The sequence below is a fragment of the Cariama cristata genome, unplaced genomic scaffold, assembly GCF_000690535.1.
Source record: "Cariama cristata isolate BGI_N322 unplaced genomic scaffold, ASM69053v1 scaffold6172, whole genome shotgun sequence".
Taxonomy (NCBI): Eukaryota; Metazoa; Chordata; class Aves; order Cariamiformes; family Cariamidae; genus Cariama; species Cariama cristata.
In genome coordinates this window covers 124,586-142,932 of record NW_009605430.1, presented here as the reverse complement: position 1 = coordinate 142,932, position 18,347 = coordinate 124,586, and the positions used below count along the sequence as shown (strand labels likewise).

At 44.0% G+C, this 18,347-nt stretch overlaps 1 protein-coding gene across 1 annotated transcript in view; it reads left to right on the top strand.

Moving 5' to 3' along the window:
• Nucleotides 1-18,347, top strand: part of LOC104158326 (voltage-dependent N-type calcium channel subunit alpha-1B-like) — a gene marked incomplete at both ends in the record, with an annotated part of 179,320 nt that overhangs the window by 36,605 nt on the left and 124,368 nt on the right. The window contains one exon of the mRNA XM_009695941.1: nucleotides 10,175-10,290. Coding sequence (XP_009694243.1) covers nucleotides 10,175-10,290 — 116 coding nt within the window. The remainder of the gene's footprint in view (nucleotides 1-10,174; nucleotides 10,291-18,347) is intronic.

The following is an 18,347-nucleotide window of genomic DNA, read 5'->3' as shown; positions in this document are numbered from 1 at the left end:
TCCACTCAAAGAATGAACCAGGTTTTGCTCATGCTAGAGAGCTGTTCTTGACTTTATTTCTCTGTTTTAAGCAAGAGAAGTCATTCAAGCCATGCTAACCTTGTTCCAGAAAGCTGAGGCACCTTAGTTCCCAGAAATTGGGGTAGCATTTTGTAAAGTTTCCAGTGCAGAGTGGTACAACAGCAGTAAGAAAATGTTTAGGAATTTGTATCCATAATATATTTCTCTTGAAACATCTTTTTTTGTGCTGAGTGCAGTGGGTGGTTATTCTTACTTATTTTATTATTTATAAACTCTTGTAAACTCTTTGTGACTTAGGTAGCAGCAAAGGCATCCATCACAGGGAATACCACCTTTACACAGAAAAAGAGATTGGCTGCCTCTGGTGGCGCCATGGGAATGTTCTGGCTCCAACTCACGTCAGGAAGGGTTGACCTCAGATGCCTTTCAGTTTTCCCTAAACACAGAGTTGTTTGCTGCTTGGGATGTCATGGGATTTGGCTTCGGTTCTGACCAGAAAATGTCCTATGATGATCCTGATAAATTTTTTATTGAACTCTGCACATGAATCTGCAGTTTACAGTGATGAGGGAAAAGATACACCCCCACTGAGTTGAGAACTCCTGATCAATGCTCAATCTTCTTCTGACTTTGCCCAGTTCTCTTGTTAGCAGGCTGCAGCCCTCTGCCACCCTGCTCTGGCAGCTGTTGCCACCAAGTGATGGGCACCCATCTCCATCTCCGCCTTAGCTTCCTGGTGTTCCCTCCCCTAGCAGTGATTTCCAATGCTGCTTTTCTCATCCTGCTGCTGTTCCCCTCCCAGCCCTCAGCCTCTTCACGGCCCAGCTAGCAGCTTTCTTCCTTGGGCTGGTGGGTTTGTGGAGTTTTGTACTGCTTGGGTCTTGAGCTGGGTATTAATTTTGCCTGGTAATGAGCTGGATGATCCTGTGCAATACGTTTGTGACTGTTTTGATGCTTTGGATTACACAATGCAAAGAGGGATAAATGTTATCATGGGATGCTGTGAGGAAGATGACTGAACTTACTTCAAGGCTAAACACTTTTTGGCACTGTTTCATGCAGAGGCGGGGAGTGGTGAGGGTGGCGAGACAGCAGGAGAGGTGGCCAGAGAGGGCATCGCACTGTGAATGATGCATTTGAATACTGAGAGTCTGTGTCTCTCAAGTGTGAAAAATCCTGCTTGTCATGTCCTCAAATATTTATGGGGAAGCCTGAGGTATTTCCAGACCAGCCAGTAGAGAGTAATGATCTTTCCCGAGGTTTACTCATTTGGCCACGATAACCAAGGGTGGAGAGGCACTGCAGTGGCCAGTTTGCATCTTCCCTGCTTAAGTATTACCACGATGCGGTCCAGCCCTGCTCTGTCCCAGGATGTGCAACATCTGCCTCTTGTTACGTGAGCCCACCTGGTGCTAGAACTGCAGAGAGACATTTTGAATGGATGCAGCATCTTTGTGACAGCAGCAGCCTGGCAAGAGATACAGCTACAGACCGTGCTGGCACCTTGCGGGGAACAAGGGTCAGGTTAAATGGTGCTTTAATTCTTCACTGCCGCACCCGGTTTTGGGCAGTCTGCAGCGTAGGGGGATGCTCTCTGGGCAGACTTCCATTAAATGCTCTCCCTGTCGTGTGCCCCAGTCTGTCTCAGAGGTTTCTGATTCTGTTTCTGATGATTGTACCTTGGGTCACTGAGGCTTTTGTGCTGTTAAAGCAGCTCCCTGGGAGGAAGCGCAGCCCTATCCAGACCTCATTGAACTGATTGTCTCGATGACTTGCTCTGCTGAGTTTCCTGACATGTTTTCCCATCCTGAGGATTTTTGCCAGATTGAGATCATAAAACTTCAGCCTGCAAGACGTGTAGAGGCTGGAGAAGAATCAGGCTGATTAATTTGTCATAATGGCAAAGCATTCTTCTGTACTCCTTCTCCCTCATTACTGAGACAATCATTCATTTTCCCTGCAAATTTGTTCCAAGTTCACTGTTACCTGCTATGATCTAACTTTGGCTGGTGTTAATTATTTGCAGCAGAAGAGCTGCATCATGAAAAGATATGAGATTCTGCTTGCTTTCTCATTGCTTTTAGTCTTTCCCCATCCTGTTCTTAAAAGGGAGAGGAAAGACAGGCAAAAAATATATTTTCTTTGCTATTGTTCCTTGCTCATCACCCTTTATCACAAAGCCATCATTGCAAACAAGAAATGTGGGAGAAGCATGTGTGTTTCTTGCAGCAGGGGTCAGGGAGCAAAGGCTTTGCACGTGAGCTTTGTCTCACCGAGTAAACGTCCTATTGCATGTGGATCCTTTGCTCCTTTTGTGGTTTTGGTTAGTGTAGCAGAGATGGACTACCTTTATTTGCCCTTCTGTTAAGCCACAGTGGAAAACAAAGCCTGTAATATAGGAATGATACACAGGAGACCTAAATTTGAATTTCCTGGGGCTTCTGCTTTGACTCTGGGGTGGAGACTTGATGAACAGAGCCAGAGGTTCATCCAGCAATTGCAGTAGGCTGATACGATGAGATAAATGGTGCTTCTTAATTCCTTTTTCTCTCTTTGTTGTTGCCGCCTTCGAGTGAGGTTTGCGCAGCTGTGGCACTCGCAGTATTTCAAATCGGGTTAGGTAGAATCAAAGTGAAATCGGCACAAGCTGAATGTAAAGACAAAAGAAAGGAAAATGCATTGAAGGCTTCGCCTCTGTGCTGTTCCTCTTCTCTTTCTAGAAATACAAGAGGTATCCCATATCTGACTTGCATTTGAAGCATCTTCCTGCTGTGTTCGGTGATAAAAGTGACTGTGAAGCCTGACTCGGTGCTGAGATATCAATCTCTCGGTGATACTTTCATCCTTTATCAGCTGGTTGAGGAGAACTATATTTTCCCTCTCTTTAGAGCAATAAGGAGGAAGCAGAAGCAGCTCTGGCTGTGCAGGATTGACTGAGCCAGTCCTTACTCCTCAGCAGTGGATATTAGGATGGGTTAAGCAGCTCAGCCAGCTGAGTCTGTATATTTGGGTTCAGTCTGGGAGAGATGGACATGCCTCCTTGGACCGTGTCTGGTGTGATCTTGGCTGGCTGTAACTCCAGGTGAGATAGAAACGTATAACACGGTGTGTCTTTGGGATTTTGTGCAGCTGATGGGATGGCCTGGGGCGGATGATGAGCCACAGAGCTTTGTTGTCTTCAGCACTAAGAAATCTCAGTCCTCCTCTGGGCTTTCCTTGTTTAATAACAAGGTTCAAAACTCTGACTTCTCAGCAAACTGCCTTCATGGGCAGGAAAACAGTATCTTAGAGGTACCAAATGTCACCAGCGTGAAGAAATTCTTACTGATAGTTTTCCAGGTGAATCGGTTGCTTGGATTCATCTCCTTCCAGCACTTTCCAGTGTGATCTCTGTGCCCCTGGGATGTGCTTTCTTTCAGCTTCCTCAGACTTTCTTCTTGCGCAAATAAGGTGCATTTCCACACTTTTTCTTCTTGTTCCAGATGGGCTTTCTAATCGATACGCTTTGCCTATGTTCAGTGGTGACCTGGACCTGATTTTTAGAGGTATTTAAAACTAGGGATTTAACAATCCTCTACATGCATTTCTATTCATGTTTCCAAATCAGTAAGTCAGAGGCAACAAATTATTTTTAGTTTTTCCTGTAGGTTTTTCTGTACTTGAGCATTTTGTCTGTGAATGAGAATAACCATACCTTGGCTCATCCTGAAATCTTCGTGGGGCTTACTGTGGTAAAGATACCTGGTGCTATGGTAAAGAAACCCATGTGCTTGCTGATCTCCTCTCATTTTGTTTGCAGCCCTTCTGGTTGCAAAGTGCTGGCTATGGACACAGCTGAGCCACATCCTCTTGGGTTTGCATCTTCCCAGCTAGGGGCCATGATGCTTCGTGTCTAGGCAGCTGGAAATTGTACTGCTTGTCAATTTACTCCTGGATTTATTTCATCTTTTTCTTTTCTAAGCCAAATTTGATTCTACCCTCCACCTATATTTCTAACTCGCCAGCATCCGCCCAGGTTAGTGCACTGAAGGGAATGACGCTCTCTCTCCTCTCCCCTATCCCTTCCCCTTGTCTCCTGTGTGCTGCTGTGAAGAATTTGGCCCCTGCTGTGGCTGCCTTTCCTCCTCTCCTAAAGAAGCTTTTGTGAGAAACACCAAAGGTTGGTGCCTTTTGAGGTGGCTGGTCTGCAGGGCATCATCCCTGCAGGACTGCTGTTCTCCTGCCGCTGCCTCCCTGGCAGCCCCTCGCAGGCTCTGGGAGCTGTGTCGTGGGCTGAGGTGGGTCCTTTAATCTCTAAAAGAGTTCAAAGAGTCCCTGGTGCTGCTGGTTCCCTAGTGACAGTGCACCCTGCTGAAGCAAAATGTTTCAGGAATCGAAGGAGGATGGTGTCCACTGTCCCTGCTCAGATCCCGAGCTTTGCTGCTGTGCTTCAGATAGCCCCCCTTCCTATCTGCTCCCCTGCCTCCCTCTGCCCTGCCCTGGGTCACGGCAGCACCCACAGGATCAGGAAGGATGCTCAGCAGGTCCCCAGGCTCTTCCTGTGCCTGCATCCAGGACACCGAGTATCTGCTTTTCTCTCTTTCCACTCCCCACTCCCCATCTTGCTCCTGCTCACTCTCCATGGTCTCTCTCTTTCTGCTGGGAGCCCCTCCCTGCCTCTGTCTCTCAAAGAACAGGTTTGCAGAAGGTAAAATAAGTGTTTAGTGCAGCCAAGGCTTTGTGTCTCTAGTTGTATAAACGGTTACAGGCATAAAGGTGAGGGGCTTTTTTGTTGCAGCCAGCAGAGGCTTCCCCTTATAAAGGATTTACTGTTCTCCAGGAAGACAAAAGACAGAGACATGAACCTGCAGAATAAATTCTTTCCCTGGAGCAAGAATCTGCTTTTCTATAAACACATGGATGCTGATGCGGTTAGTGAATGAAATGTTAGGAGTACTAACTGGATCAGGCCCTGGTGAAGCAAGCCGCGAGGGGCTTTGCAGGACTGTGTGCGTGAGGTAGCAAGCTCAATCACACAAGTACTGCAGGACCTACAGAAAGGCAGGAGCACAAGGAGGGCTGGCTGAGCAGAAGTCTGCCTACCATGTTATGGTAACTGGCTTCACCCAAGCAGTCGGGATTTGGTTGGATTAGGATGAGGCAGCAAACCCCAGCATCAGAAACAGACCTGAGAGGGAAAGAAAAAATTAACTGAAGGCTCACTCTCTATTTTCTTCTCACAGTTGATTAACCAAAATAAATGGTAGGAAATGGACTTCACTCATAAAATGCAATTAAGTGTTTCTGCTTGCATGTGGGTGCTCTCAGGATGCTGGGAGGCTTGGAGATGAGTGCGGTCCCTGTGCTGAGAAGTTACCCTAAGGCACTCTGGAGGATCTCCTAAGTGATGTACAGCCCCTGAGTAAGTGGTTGCAGCCTGCCAAGAACACAAGAGGTTTGGTTTTACTGAAAAATGCAAATAATATCACGTTCATCTTACCTCTCTTATCATCCAGCATGTTCATCTGTCTGGGGTGCTACAAGTGCATGTTCTTATCTCTGCAGTCCCTTTGCAGCCTCTTATGGAAATTCCTACCTCAGTGTTGCTCTTGCTGAAAGCTTACTGCGAGTTAGGTGGATAATTGACACCAGGTTTCTTTTGAGGTTCTTTTCTTGCTGATTTTAAGAGGGGTGGACTGAAACAGAGAGGAGCTTTTAACGCTTCACCTCCACTCATCCAGGCAGCCTTCGAGTAGCACAACATCATGATTTTGTACCGCTGCTACTATCCCAGCACATGTGATGCTCCTCCAACTTGTATGTCAGGCAGCCAGAGGAGTTTTGTTTCCTGTCTTCTCCCTCCAGCCTGTCCTTCCCTGCTCCTGAGTGACGTGGGCTGCTGACAGGTATCAAATCTGTTCTTGGGTAACGCTCCACATTCAAGCAACAAAGCTGACAAATTAAGTCTCCTGTCTTGATGGATTTTGTTCCTCCACCTGGAGAATTTGTTTTGGCCTGTGAGTAACTCAGTCAAACATCTGCAGTCCTGGCTGGTTCCTTCGCCAGAGCTCACCCACTTGAATTATCTGGCTCCTCTCCATCCTTGAGGGCTGTGTTTCTCCAGGCAGGACTATGTCCCTAGATGTCACGTGCCTTCCGGACTCAACTTTACTTATTCCACTGACGTATTTGGACTGGAGATGAAGCCAATTCTGAAACTGATAATTTTTTTTGTTTTAGAGTTAAAATTGTTAAAGTTTTTACAGCAGCTTTCCAGGAGTCCCTGGTGGAGTCCTTCTGAGATCTGTGCTTCTTTCTGTTCACTTTGAATAGTGCTTTGGATTCAGTAGATGAAGGCTGTTCTCCCATTCTAAGATCTGAGATTTCATGAAATCTTGTGTAGCTCAGTGGTATTATTCTGAATGAGGAGCTAATTACCTCTGTTGTTATTAAGAATTGCTAATCGTCAGCACTATTAATGGTAGCAATGACAGCAATGTTATATCATCTCTCTGTGCCTCTTCCCTGTGAGTGGGAAGTGTTTCTGTCTGCTTTCTAAGTGGAAAACCTGAATTGCAGAGGTTTAATGGGGTGATTAGTCTTGCAGCAGGCCTGCTGTTGCTGGCCCTGGGAGTGTGCCATGAAACCCAAGACCAGGAGATGCATTACATGATGCTTCATCCCAGCTCTCTGCTGTCATATAGGAAAGTTAATCAGATTCAGAGGATGATGGTTTGTTGTTTGTTTTGTTTTGTTTTGTTTGTTTTTTTTTTTTCCCTTTTTGGTTGCATTGTTTTTAATTTAAGACCAGCATGGATAAAGTACCCATAAGAATTTCATTGGTGTATAATCTTTTACTGACCCTGGTGGCTACTCATGAGTTGACCTTGTCTCTTTTGTGGCTGGGAGGGGCTCTTGGCTCTTGGCTTTCCCTGAAGTGGCTCTTCCAGTGCATATTTACACTGAGATTTGTTTTACTCTTCCACCCACCAAGGTGATAAGCAGCAGTCATCCATTTTCCTGGTGACTTTAAGCCCCAACCACTCTTGAGAAGAAAAATGTGACACATTGAGCTTGACTGGATGGCATGTGGTTTCCATCTGTGATGAGTGCCCTTTCTTTCATTTCTGTTTGTTCCTGCTGTCTCTATAGAATTAGTTATTCACAACTGTCATGCTGTAATGAAAATGCATTGTAGTCATCTACCCAGGCAGAGCTCAGCTTCCTCCAAAGCAGTGTCTCCTGTTGCTGTACTGCGTGTAGGAGTACTGACCTTTCCTCCTCTTAATGCCTGTCCGGGCAGTGCTGAAAGGTGAATGTTTTGGTGGACTTTTGGGGCACGTGGTCATTGATGAAAGCCAGGGATGAGACTGGGTGAACATTATTACTCATTCCAGAATTTTCCAAAACGTGGAGGACCACCTATGAAGAAAGTCCTGGAGGTAAAGCTGGGTAGGAGGCAGCATATTTCCTGCTCAGGTTTTCTTTCTGGTGATTTGGAGTTTTTTGTAAGTCAGTGGCATAAAGAGAGATTATGCTGAATAAAAGAGGAAACTTATTTACCTCAACCAAACATTCCCATGGGACTTTCTGTGTTTCCATTTCAGCTGAAATATTTTTAGATAAAATATGGCATTTTGATATAATTTTTTCCCCTTTTCCTTGAATACGTTCTGAAATTTTGTTGAAAAGCTCTCAAACAGAAATTCTGGGAGTTTTCCAGTTGCTGTAATTGGGGACTATTTCAGTTCCTGAATGGTGATGAACGTAGTGGAAGAGAGACAGATGTTTTTATTAATACATTTCATAAAGAAAAACACAATCTTTTGACAAGTTCCAGCTTCATCAAACCTCTCTCCTGGCGACAGGAGAAAGAGCAAGTGATGCATTCCTCTGCCAGGAGGACCATACATCAAGACCCTCCAGTCTTCAACCTTGGATGATTTTGCTACAGCTCTGTAGCACTCAGAAGGCATTCAGTGAGCAGAGACCCAAGGTACTGCCTTCTCCTGGAGCTTGCCTTCCCACCTTCCGTGGCAGTGCCAAACCTGCCAGCTCCAAGGAACAGGAGGGTGCAGGTGGCTTTAACCTCAGCAACATTCCTCACTGGTGACTTGTGAAAAGCATGCATGGCTGTACAGAAAACTACTGAAGGTTTGCAACTTAGCACAGTTTCTCCCTGATTTTCTTATGTGTTTAAAGTTGAGATTAAAGGGACAAGTCCTAGGTAGCTTTTACTTTCCTTAGGCCAGATAGGAGCTGGCGGAGGATGAAAGGCTTTCCCTTGCCTGCTCCTGAGGGGTAAGGGAGCGATGCCACGGCTCATCTGCTGTCCTTCCTGCCTGCTGCGGTCCTTCAAGAAACTCCTCGCTGAGTGTTGCCTCCTGATCCCATCCGGCACAGCCCAGCTCTGGGAAATTTGCGGTGACACGAACGTGTAACGCAGGAAGCGTGGACCTTCCACGTCTGGCAATTTAAATTCACGTTGTCACCTTGTGCTGTCTGATCTCATTCCTCCGACTCCAGAGAGAAATCAAAACTGAGAGGAGGTCCGTGGCCCCAACCAGCAGGCGTTGAACCAGAAATGAGAACATTAAAAAGGAAGAGGGAGAAAATTGGCGATCCAGCTGACATGTGCAGGATCCCGAATCACCCGGTAGACACACGCTGAATGCCAAGGAGGAGCTGTCGATTAAGAGCGATGCTTCAACTTCCTCCATTTCAAGGACAGGGTCATGGACTATGCTGCCAGGTGAGGGACAGGAGAGGGGAGTCAGGAGACTGGGATGTGCAGATGACGACTCAGCTGATGGCAGCTCTCACATCAGTGCCTGGTACTGGTGTGTGACACAGTGCTGTGCCAAGTTCTCCCTGCAGTCCCTTCTCCATGGATCGGACAGTCCTGTCAAACAAAGCAAAAGTCTCTGCTTTGAAGGGTAAAGTATTGACTGAATACAAAGCTGCCTCTGGCACTTGCGGCTCCTTTTTCCCCATTCTTCCTCCTTCCTCCCATCTCCTGCTCCTTGCTGGCTTTTGAGGAGCATGTGTGGGTAATGAACAGGTGACTGGGTGAGATTTCAGTCAAGAACAGTGGTTAACTACAGCTTTGCAACAACTAACAGTTAACTGAGGATTTGAAGGACATGGCAGGGTTAAGATGTCAAATGAGAGAATGAGTGAACTGCTGGTGTATACAAGGGTTAAAAGCCCGATCCTGAATTTAACCATACAAATTAAGCTATTGCAGAGCCACTCCAGTGTGTGCTCAAAGCGAGGGGTTGCAGAGCCTGGTTCAGAGCCTTATAAATGGTAGATGGGCACATGTATCTCCAGGTGGGGCATCAGGAACTTCCCAGAGGTGATATGAATTAATTTGGGGAAAGCCTCAGCCTGGGTGTCTTAAGGTGGTGGCTGCACTGTTGTCTCAAGATCATTTCAAACTAGGCAGTAGGATGTACTTGGACAAGATTTTTGCAATGGCTGGATGAACCTTACTTTCTGACTCCCCTGTACAGTCTTGTTCTAATGATTTGATATCAAGATACTTGTTTTCCATGTGATTTTAGCAAATAGCAGGATCATGGTTACCCTCAACCCAGAGCGTCTGGGCTATTTCACCTGGACCTCAGAGCACCCATCCTCACTTGTAGCTCTCCTTTGACTTGTGTTTGACAAAGTCATCTTAAGCCTGGGAAAAATGGAAGAAAGGCCAACAGGGAAGAGTAGATCTCTCCCAACACCAAAAGAGTGCTGGTGTCTCTGTGACATAATTTTGTGTTTCTAGAGGAAATTCTGCTGTGGAGTGGGTGGTGCAGAGAGAGATGGAGGACAGTTCTTAGCGTTGGGGATGATAATTTGGATTGCATGATTGGACAGGTATATGTGGTTGTGCAACAGAATCTCATTGTGATGGATATGGTGTGGCCCTAGAACAAGTGTGTGCACGTGGCAGTTTGCAGTCCTCTTTCAGGGTGAGAGAGGCAGAGAAACAGCTGAGCTACAATCAAAGTAGTAGTTTGTTGGACACCAACATGTAGCATACTGTGGTTTCCACTCACTACTCCTGTCACCAACTTCACAAGCTGCATGAAAGCAACGTGAAGGACAAAAGAAGGGCTGTGTATTTTCCCTGGCCACTTGTGACATGTACCTTCTCATTCTTCTCTCTCTATAGTGAATTTGCCAAAGAACGAGAGAGGGTAGAAAATCGTCGAGCTTTCCTGAAACTCCGTAGGCAGCAGCAAATTGAACGGGAACTAAATGGGTACTTGGAGTGGATCTTCAAAGCAGGTAAGGAGAGAGATCTGCTGATTTTGGTTCAGTATGTCTTGTGGCAAATGGAGTCTGGTGATGACAGAGGACAAGGGCCCCAGAAGTAGCCCTTGGTGTTGCTGGCCATTGAGGTGACCCAAGATTAGAGAGGGCCCAGCCAGCACTTGTTGTTTTTGTTGGGCTTGTTTCCGAGCAGTCACACTAAAGTTATTGCAAAAGATCTCAGATTGGTTAAGCAAAAATAAAGGGCCTGGGCCAACTTTATTGCTGAGATCAAAGCAATTGTCTTAATACAGTATAATATAAAAAGTGATACAGTGCCCAAAGTCTCCACAGTGGGGAAACTGTTCCCTTATATGAGTCATTTATATTTTATTTACTTTCCACCACAGCTGTTTTATAAGCCTCTCTTGCTAGGATGGTAAAATACACTGGAGTGTCATTTTATGAGCTACAGAGATCACTTGCATGAAACTCACCCCAGCACACATTAACATTGTTTTATAACTATTATAACTGAACATTGCACTTTATTGCAAGCCAAGAGTAACTTTAACAAGGACCCAAACACACAAATTTAACAAAAAATGGCATGCTTTTCTTTTCCTTTTTATCGAACAGTAAAGATTACCAATAACCTTTCTGCGTTATAGAGTAGCTTATATATATATTGCCATAACCACAGTACAATTCATTCAGATAGCATCAAGAAAACTTTTGGGGCTAATTTGCTTCTTTACTTGCTTTTCTGAGAAGCTGAAACATCTGAGTAAAGTGAAAATACCTTTTAAAACAAAGGATAGAGAGAAAATGAAGTGATGGTTTCTCAAATAGATTTTCAGGTGCCTTTCTAGGCAGGTCAGCTTCATCCTTGCCCTTTACAAACGGGGAAACTGGGCTCCAACATTATATAGTGACTGGCCAGATGTCAACTGATTGATCGACCAGTGGCAGAACTGACACCCTGTGCTGCTCCCAAACCGTGGGCTGGCACCGTGCTAAGGGCCTTGTCGTCATTCCTTGTTTTGAAATCTGTACTGGTGCTAGAGGCCTGATGCACTAAAACGTGCTTGTTGCAAGGAAGTGATTGTATGGTTACAGCAACTCATTCAGTGTTGCCCGTGCATAAGCTGTGCGCAAGGCAGGGCCAGAGCCTCCTGGTGCTGTTCTGCATTGAAGTGGCTCTTTGTCTGGATTTACAGCTCCTGTTTGATGTGCACAACCTGGGTGCCAGTATCTGGCATTTTCACGTGTCTCCCCCTGCTTTGCTTCTGCTTTCTCCTCCGAAGCGTTCTGCCAGGCTAATGTGCTCAGGGGAGTGGGGCTCTGCCCTGCTGCTGGGAGCACTGGGCGGGGGCAGCTGCAGTACCTCCCTGGAGGGCAGAGCTCTGGGTATGAGTTTTGACAACCTGGCCAGAGAGGAAATGGACTGAAGCATTGAAATGTAGAATCGGAAGAAGTAGCAGCGGTTTATACGGTGGCTTGAACCCATTATCTCCCATAGCATTCTACAGAGTGACAGCTGAGTGCCAGTTGTATTGACAGACTTTTATTCACTGTGACTGTCCTCAGTTAGGTAACCACACTTCATTCTGTGGTTCTGTAGGATTCAAAAAAAAGAATCATTCACTTTCCATTTATAATTTGTCTTCCCATTTGTTTACAGCTTTTGTGCTACCTCAAATTCAAGTTAATTAATGGTTTATTCAGTGGCTGGAGTGGAGTGCGCCGTGGTTCTCCCTTGGCTCTAGTGCCATCTTGCTTTTGAGGTTCTCGTGATTTCTTGGTCTCTAAATCCTGGTCTCCCCACCAGTCAAATAAACATGAGAATTCCCTTGCAGGGATGTGGGTTGCTTTATTTCATTTTGGTGACTGTTCTGCCAAGGAGAGCTATGCAGAGGTCATTAGCTGAACTTGTCTGAAAATTGAGGTGGAAAAGTTAAAAAACATACAGCCAATTTCTGCTCCTACTTTGCATCCCTGTGGAAATGGCTGGCTTTTCTATTTCTGTGGTGCCAGTGCTGAATAAATGCCACAACAGTACAGACTGAAACTGCTGTAAAATGCCCATCTTTTTATTTTGTGTAATAACACAAGATCCAGAAGGTTTTCTAGAACAGCAAAGTGTATGCAAAATAGCTGAATCAGGGAATAATAAAAATTTTCTGTAAAGGCATTGTTGAAAATACAATAGGAATATTAAAAAAGCTTCCTAGTACAGCTGAATAATAACAATAATTAAAATCAGCTTAACAGTGTTAGTAAATCTTTGAATACAAAAGGTAGTACAAAAGCTAACCCAAACAGAGAATCGAGGGTTTAGAATTCAGGCGCTGAAATTTGGGATTGTGCCGTCAGTGGGGATTACCCATTTCTGTTTCAGAGGCCAGCATTTCAGCTATGAAATGACCATGAATTTCCAAACTAGATACTCAGTCTTCCTTTTCCAGGACTGTGTGTGGGACAATGGCCAAAGCAAACTGCTTGGGTGTGGGGAGGACAACAGCCAGGGAGGAGGTTCACAGCCAGCCCAGCCTGCACAGAAATCTCTTGCAACAACCCCAGGCAGTGAGATGTAATGGGCTCTTCGCATAAAAGAGCGAGCAAAAGCTGTTGGTGATCTGCTCTAATGTAACTCTGGAGGATCTTGTTGTTATTCTTCTGAACATCTAATTGTTTTTAAATCCTTCTAACATCCTTGACCTCATTGAACCTTGTAGCAAGGAGTTCCACACGTTAACAGTTGCAGTTCGTTAAGAGTTGGTTTGTTTTTTAAAATCAAACCAACCCACCAAACAGTATGTCCTATCCTCGATTTTAAACATGTTGCCTTTTTGCAGTGAGAGGAAGAGCTCAGGAGTGCACTTCATATTTCTCTTTCTTACTTTTCTTTCTCTGATTTCTCTCTGCCATGTTTCGTCCTATTTTTTTTTTTCTGCTCTAAAGCATGCAGAACCAGTGTGCTCAATCCCCTCTCTTCCCATGGAAGGCTCTCCAGGCTTCTAATATTTATAGGATCCTCCCTCAGCATTTTGTTTGTGTGTTTGTTTTTCTCATTTATTTTTGATGCAAGGTAGGAAGAGTAGAAAACTGCATTCCAGTGGTTCATAAAGGGGCTTCTTAATACTTAATCTGATTGGTTTTGCTCTATTATGTTTTACATTTTCTGAGTAGTTGCTGGACCTGGAAATGATTTTTTTTTTAATTGTTTTTCTCAGTAGTGCTCAAGTTTTTACCTCAAAGGCTGTAACTGGTTTAGGACCAAGGAAAGTCTTTGAGTGACTAAAATCACTCCTTCATTTGTACACTACCTCCCATTTGCCAACAACGATTTTAATTTAACATTAGGCTCATCATTTATTGACCGCTCTTGAGTATCTTTAATGTTTCTCACAGCCTTCTCTATTTGTAGTCTCAATGATGTTATATTATCTCTTGCTGTACGTATTGCCTTAAAAAGGTGGTTCTGGTGAAACGCTGGGATTGTTTACTACCAACCCTTTCTTATACTGAAATTATAGACTGTTTAGTCCTCCAGAAGAAAACAACGGGTCTTTGTTTTCTACCTCTTAAGTGCTGTCTGACTCAAGCGTGTTCCAGACCTGGTCTAATGACCTGTCTTACATTTGGGTTGTAAGAATAAAACTTCTTTAATAGCCTGCCTCTTGAGTAACTCAATTTTACATTTTTCTTTTTTTCTGGTGGTATTTTAAATTTTTTTCCAGTGGTAAAATAAGAGTATAAAAAGAAAGAAAATATTAATAAAAATACTTGTGAAGTTTTCAAGGAGGTACTTTGGCATGGCTGAAAGATTTTGGTGCCAGCTCACTGTTGATAAATCACCAGAAGTGCAAGCTGTGCTTGAAACTGAAGCAAACATAGCTCAGGCTGTTTTAAATGTGGATTGTTTAATACAGTCAGCAGCATATCTGCTTGAGGGATCCAAGGCGTTTTAAACAGTGACAACCTTAACGTGCAAATACTTGTGTGAGTTATACTCAATACAGGAAGCCTTAATTGATGAAGTGCTTAACAAATGCCTTCTTAACAAAGGGCTGGGGAATGAAAGAGAAAATTAGAACACAGATAATGTGCTGAAGTGCTGAATTTAGATGTGCATGACTTGAAAGAAAAAAAATCAACCCACAGTCTGACCAATTTCCTTAGAGTTTGAATTGACTTTCTTGACTTAAGATTACACAGAGGCCAGGCAGGAAGTTTCTAGCTTTGCTTACTTCTCAGGTGCATGTTGAAGAATGAATACATAGGGTAGTCAGGAGGGTTTAAATATTTTCAGATTAGATAATGGGTGATTTAATGTAAAATTCCCATGTCATGAGGCCAAGATTAAGCAAGGAAAATTGTAACTCAGTAGAATCTTTTTGAGGATGTCAAGAAGAAATTTTGTGCCACCTTAAATAACTTATAAATCTGTAAGCGTCTTCAACTCTGTAAGATTTTCAGTCTTATAAAACTAGTGTGAGTTACAGGCCAGAAGCAATGATCAAATCCTATAATTTCTCACATCTCACAGAATTTTGGTCAAAAATTTGTATGGTAATTGCCATGGCAAGCTCATAAACATTGACTCTCCAATCGTTTAGAAGTGAACTGTATGGATTGGTTAGAAATAGACCTGTAATCTTAAATTTGGTCTTGAAGAATGAGGTCAACTGTACGTTTTTAAGTAAATTCTTTAAAGGGGTCAACTCTTCCCGCCACTAGAAGTCAGCTGATATAGTTGTCAAAAGCAACGCTTTGCATTGTGGTACTCCTCAAGGCATGAGTCAACAGTTCTCTTCCCCAAATGCCTCCTCCTCAGTTCAACCAATATCAAATAAAGTCTTGTCGGTGACGAGCAAACCCTGTCCTGCTCCACCTGCTGCGTGCTGGGATGGGCTCTGCTCTTCGTTTCATTTTCTTCGTTGGGCTCTGTGCAAAGGCCTTTCGGAGGAATTAAAAAGTGGTGAAGCCAAGCAATGTAATCCATGCAAATGATTTTGCCACCGCTGCTTTCTTCATTAAACTCCTCAAAACTGTAGCAACTATTAGGCTGTCATGCTGCATTTCCAACGGAGAGTGGAGAACTAGAAGTTCTCTGCACAGAGTAAAGCGCTTATAAGCCCACAAATATTCTTTTGAAGATGTTTCTCTTATCTTACAAGGACATGCATCATTTTGAAAACACTTTGCTCAGAGACTGGGAAGTCTTTCAGTTCAGAGCTAATCAAGTTGCACGTCTTTTGCATTTTAATTCTTTCCAAGTTCATCTCTTTCACACAGCACTGATTCTGAGCGTTTCTTTTCTCCTGGAGTAAGCAGGCTTTCGGAATGGATTTAACCTCGCTCTCCCAGCTCACTGCAACTTGAATGCCATTCCTTACACAGCAGAGCTTTATGAGCCTCAGGTTTCAGCTTTCTGTAGAAGAAAAGGAGCAACAAGCCCCTTAATACAGCTGGGAAAAGACACCTGCATCCATGAAAAAGGGCAGCAACATGTGTGAGATGGCAAGGGAGGATAATTGCCAGAAAGACAAATTAGAGTTCCCTGTGAGGGTGTGACAGCTTCTAAGGCATGTGTTTGTATTCACTTTTTCTATTTAACAATCCTGAAGCTTCAACAGTTAAAGTCAGTTGTCCTTCCTTTCTTCTAACTTCTGTTGCCTGTTGAATGTGAGTTATTTCGTGTAATCCACTCTTCTTTTGAGCCCACAATGTCCTATCTCCCCATGCCAAAGAGAAAGAGAAGGGGCACCATGTTTCTCTGCTGCCTTGCCTGTATTGTTCAGCTGGCCAGTTCCTCAGTATAAGGTTTGCCTTTATTTCCAATCTTGTAACATGCTGTGTGTTGTCAGTATTTACTTTCCAGCAATTAATCTTACTGTTAAGACGCCTCTGACTGCTATCCTAGCAAAGCCTCTGTGCCTTTGTTCGGAGGCTGGAAGTTGCTGGTCTGATACTGCCTCTTTGTTGAATATTTCTTCTAATGTAGAGGCACTGTTTGGAGGTTTTTCAGGTGTCCTAATTATCTTCTTCCACTCTCTGTGTTACAGTGATGACTAAAGGCAATGCAACTTCTGATCCTCTGCTTAAGATGCTGTATGGTTAAAAAAAAAAAAGTAAATCCTAACAATGATGACTAGCCTGCTGAGCTGTCTTTTTAGCAGGCTTTAAAAACTGTGTAAAGGCCCACTAGGGTAGGTGGTGTGGTCCTGTGGTTTCCCAGAGGATACAGGACAAACAGGAGTGACTATCAAGGGAGAGAACTGGGGAGCAATGGTGGAGGAGAGTCAGGCTTCAGGGAATTGCATAGGTGAAACCTGAGGTTTGTTTCTTTTAAGGGAATAGTAAAACTGAGCCCTGGTGAGATATGTCTATGGATGGAGATATGTTTGGGCACCAACTCAGGGCTCTGAATTCGGGGCAAAGGCTCAGCTGGTTTGCAGAATTTTCTTGAAAAAGTGTGTATTTTGTAGGTGAAAATACATTGATATCAAATTGTCCCACCTTACAAATTCTGAGATCCTATTTGTTTATCAATTTATTTATCAATTATAAATGATAAGCATTTATCCTCAGCATTTATCAATCTGGTTTCTGAAACTTCAGTATGTCCAAAACCTCTCATCAGTCTGACTGTGGGGGCACAGGTGACACTGGAACATCAGATGGCATCATTACACCATTGCAAATCATGATGATTTTGTATCCATACAGTTCGCAGTCCTCAGAGATGATCTGGGGACTCAGGATTATTCCTCCCCTGCTGCCCAAAGCACAGTGGAGAGTCACAACAAATTGATACAGGAATATGCAAAACAAGAGACCACTCGGAAACAGGGGAAAAGAAGAATTTATTTTTCCTACTCAGAGATCTTTGAAAGGAACCAGTAGAATGATTTTTGTCCTGCACTGATAAGAATCAAGTGCAGAGCTGTGCTTCCAGCTAAGTGAATAGGCTTTTTCTTTCCTGGAGTGTTTTAGTTTTTTTTAACAAGATGTGACTGAAGCCAACAACACTCAGAGCATTGACCAGTAAGTGTGCTGGCTCTTGCTGAGATCTTCCTTCCTCAGACACAGCTCTTGCATTGCACCCACCTGGGTGTAGCTCCTGAAGAACAGCTGCCTCTCTTCTGACCTTTGCTAGCTCATTATTTTCGTTGCTCACCACCTGCATGACAGTGTGTCCGCTCCCTGCAGTAACTTGTATTAGTCCATTTACTTTACTAAATGCTGTTGAAAAGTCAGCTTTCCTCTCTGGGAGTGGCAGAAGAGCTCCTCTGGGATGTACTCCCCTTCTCGTGCTTGCTCTTGGTCGTAAGACCTAAACATACACTCCACTCCAAATGTTTTTCAAATTTCACTGCAGTTTGCTGGTACGTAGCATAGGAAAAAAACACGTTTGTGTCATGCAGAGGAACACAAAATGGAGAACCCCAAAGTACTGATGACTGAACTAATCCCCGGGTCCAGAAAAGTGCAGAAACATCTGCGTGGCACTATTGACTCTACTGGTACTAGGAGATAGACTTGTTTTTATAGAGAGTCCTGTGCAGTGATGTGGGTGTATCACCTTCAGATATGACATAAAGCTTTTAAAAACACACTCCATGAGCAATATAGGGTTTAAAAAAATCTGTAGGAAAATGTCCACTGTACTAGCATCTCAAGCTCATGCTCCTTTCAGCACAGATTTGCTTTGTGTTTCACATTTACAGACCTTTTATCTAGCTGCCTTTGGGAAGAGGTCTCCATATGTAAACCATCTCTTCTACATGTTTTAGGGCAGTCATATTCACTGTTAATTGCTGTTTAAATCTTTCTGTATTTTTCGCCCCCAAACACCAGTACAGCTTTTCCCTAGGCAAGACTTCAGAAGAACCTTTTGGTTTCTGAGGTGCCCGTTTGAGAGAGAAGTCTCTTGAACTGGCTAAAGAAGCCTATTTCACTTCTCTGACCTGTCTTAAGGAGCCTCAGAAAACACCTGAATTGTATTGGCTTGGGGGTTTTTGGAAGGTTTTCATGCCTTTTAAAGTGCAGATTTTCAGCCCACCTGACATTTTTAACCCTCTCTC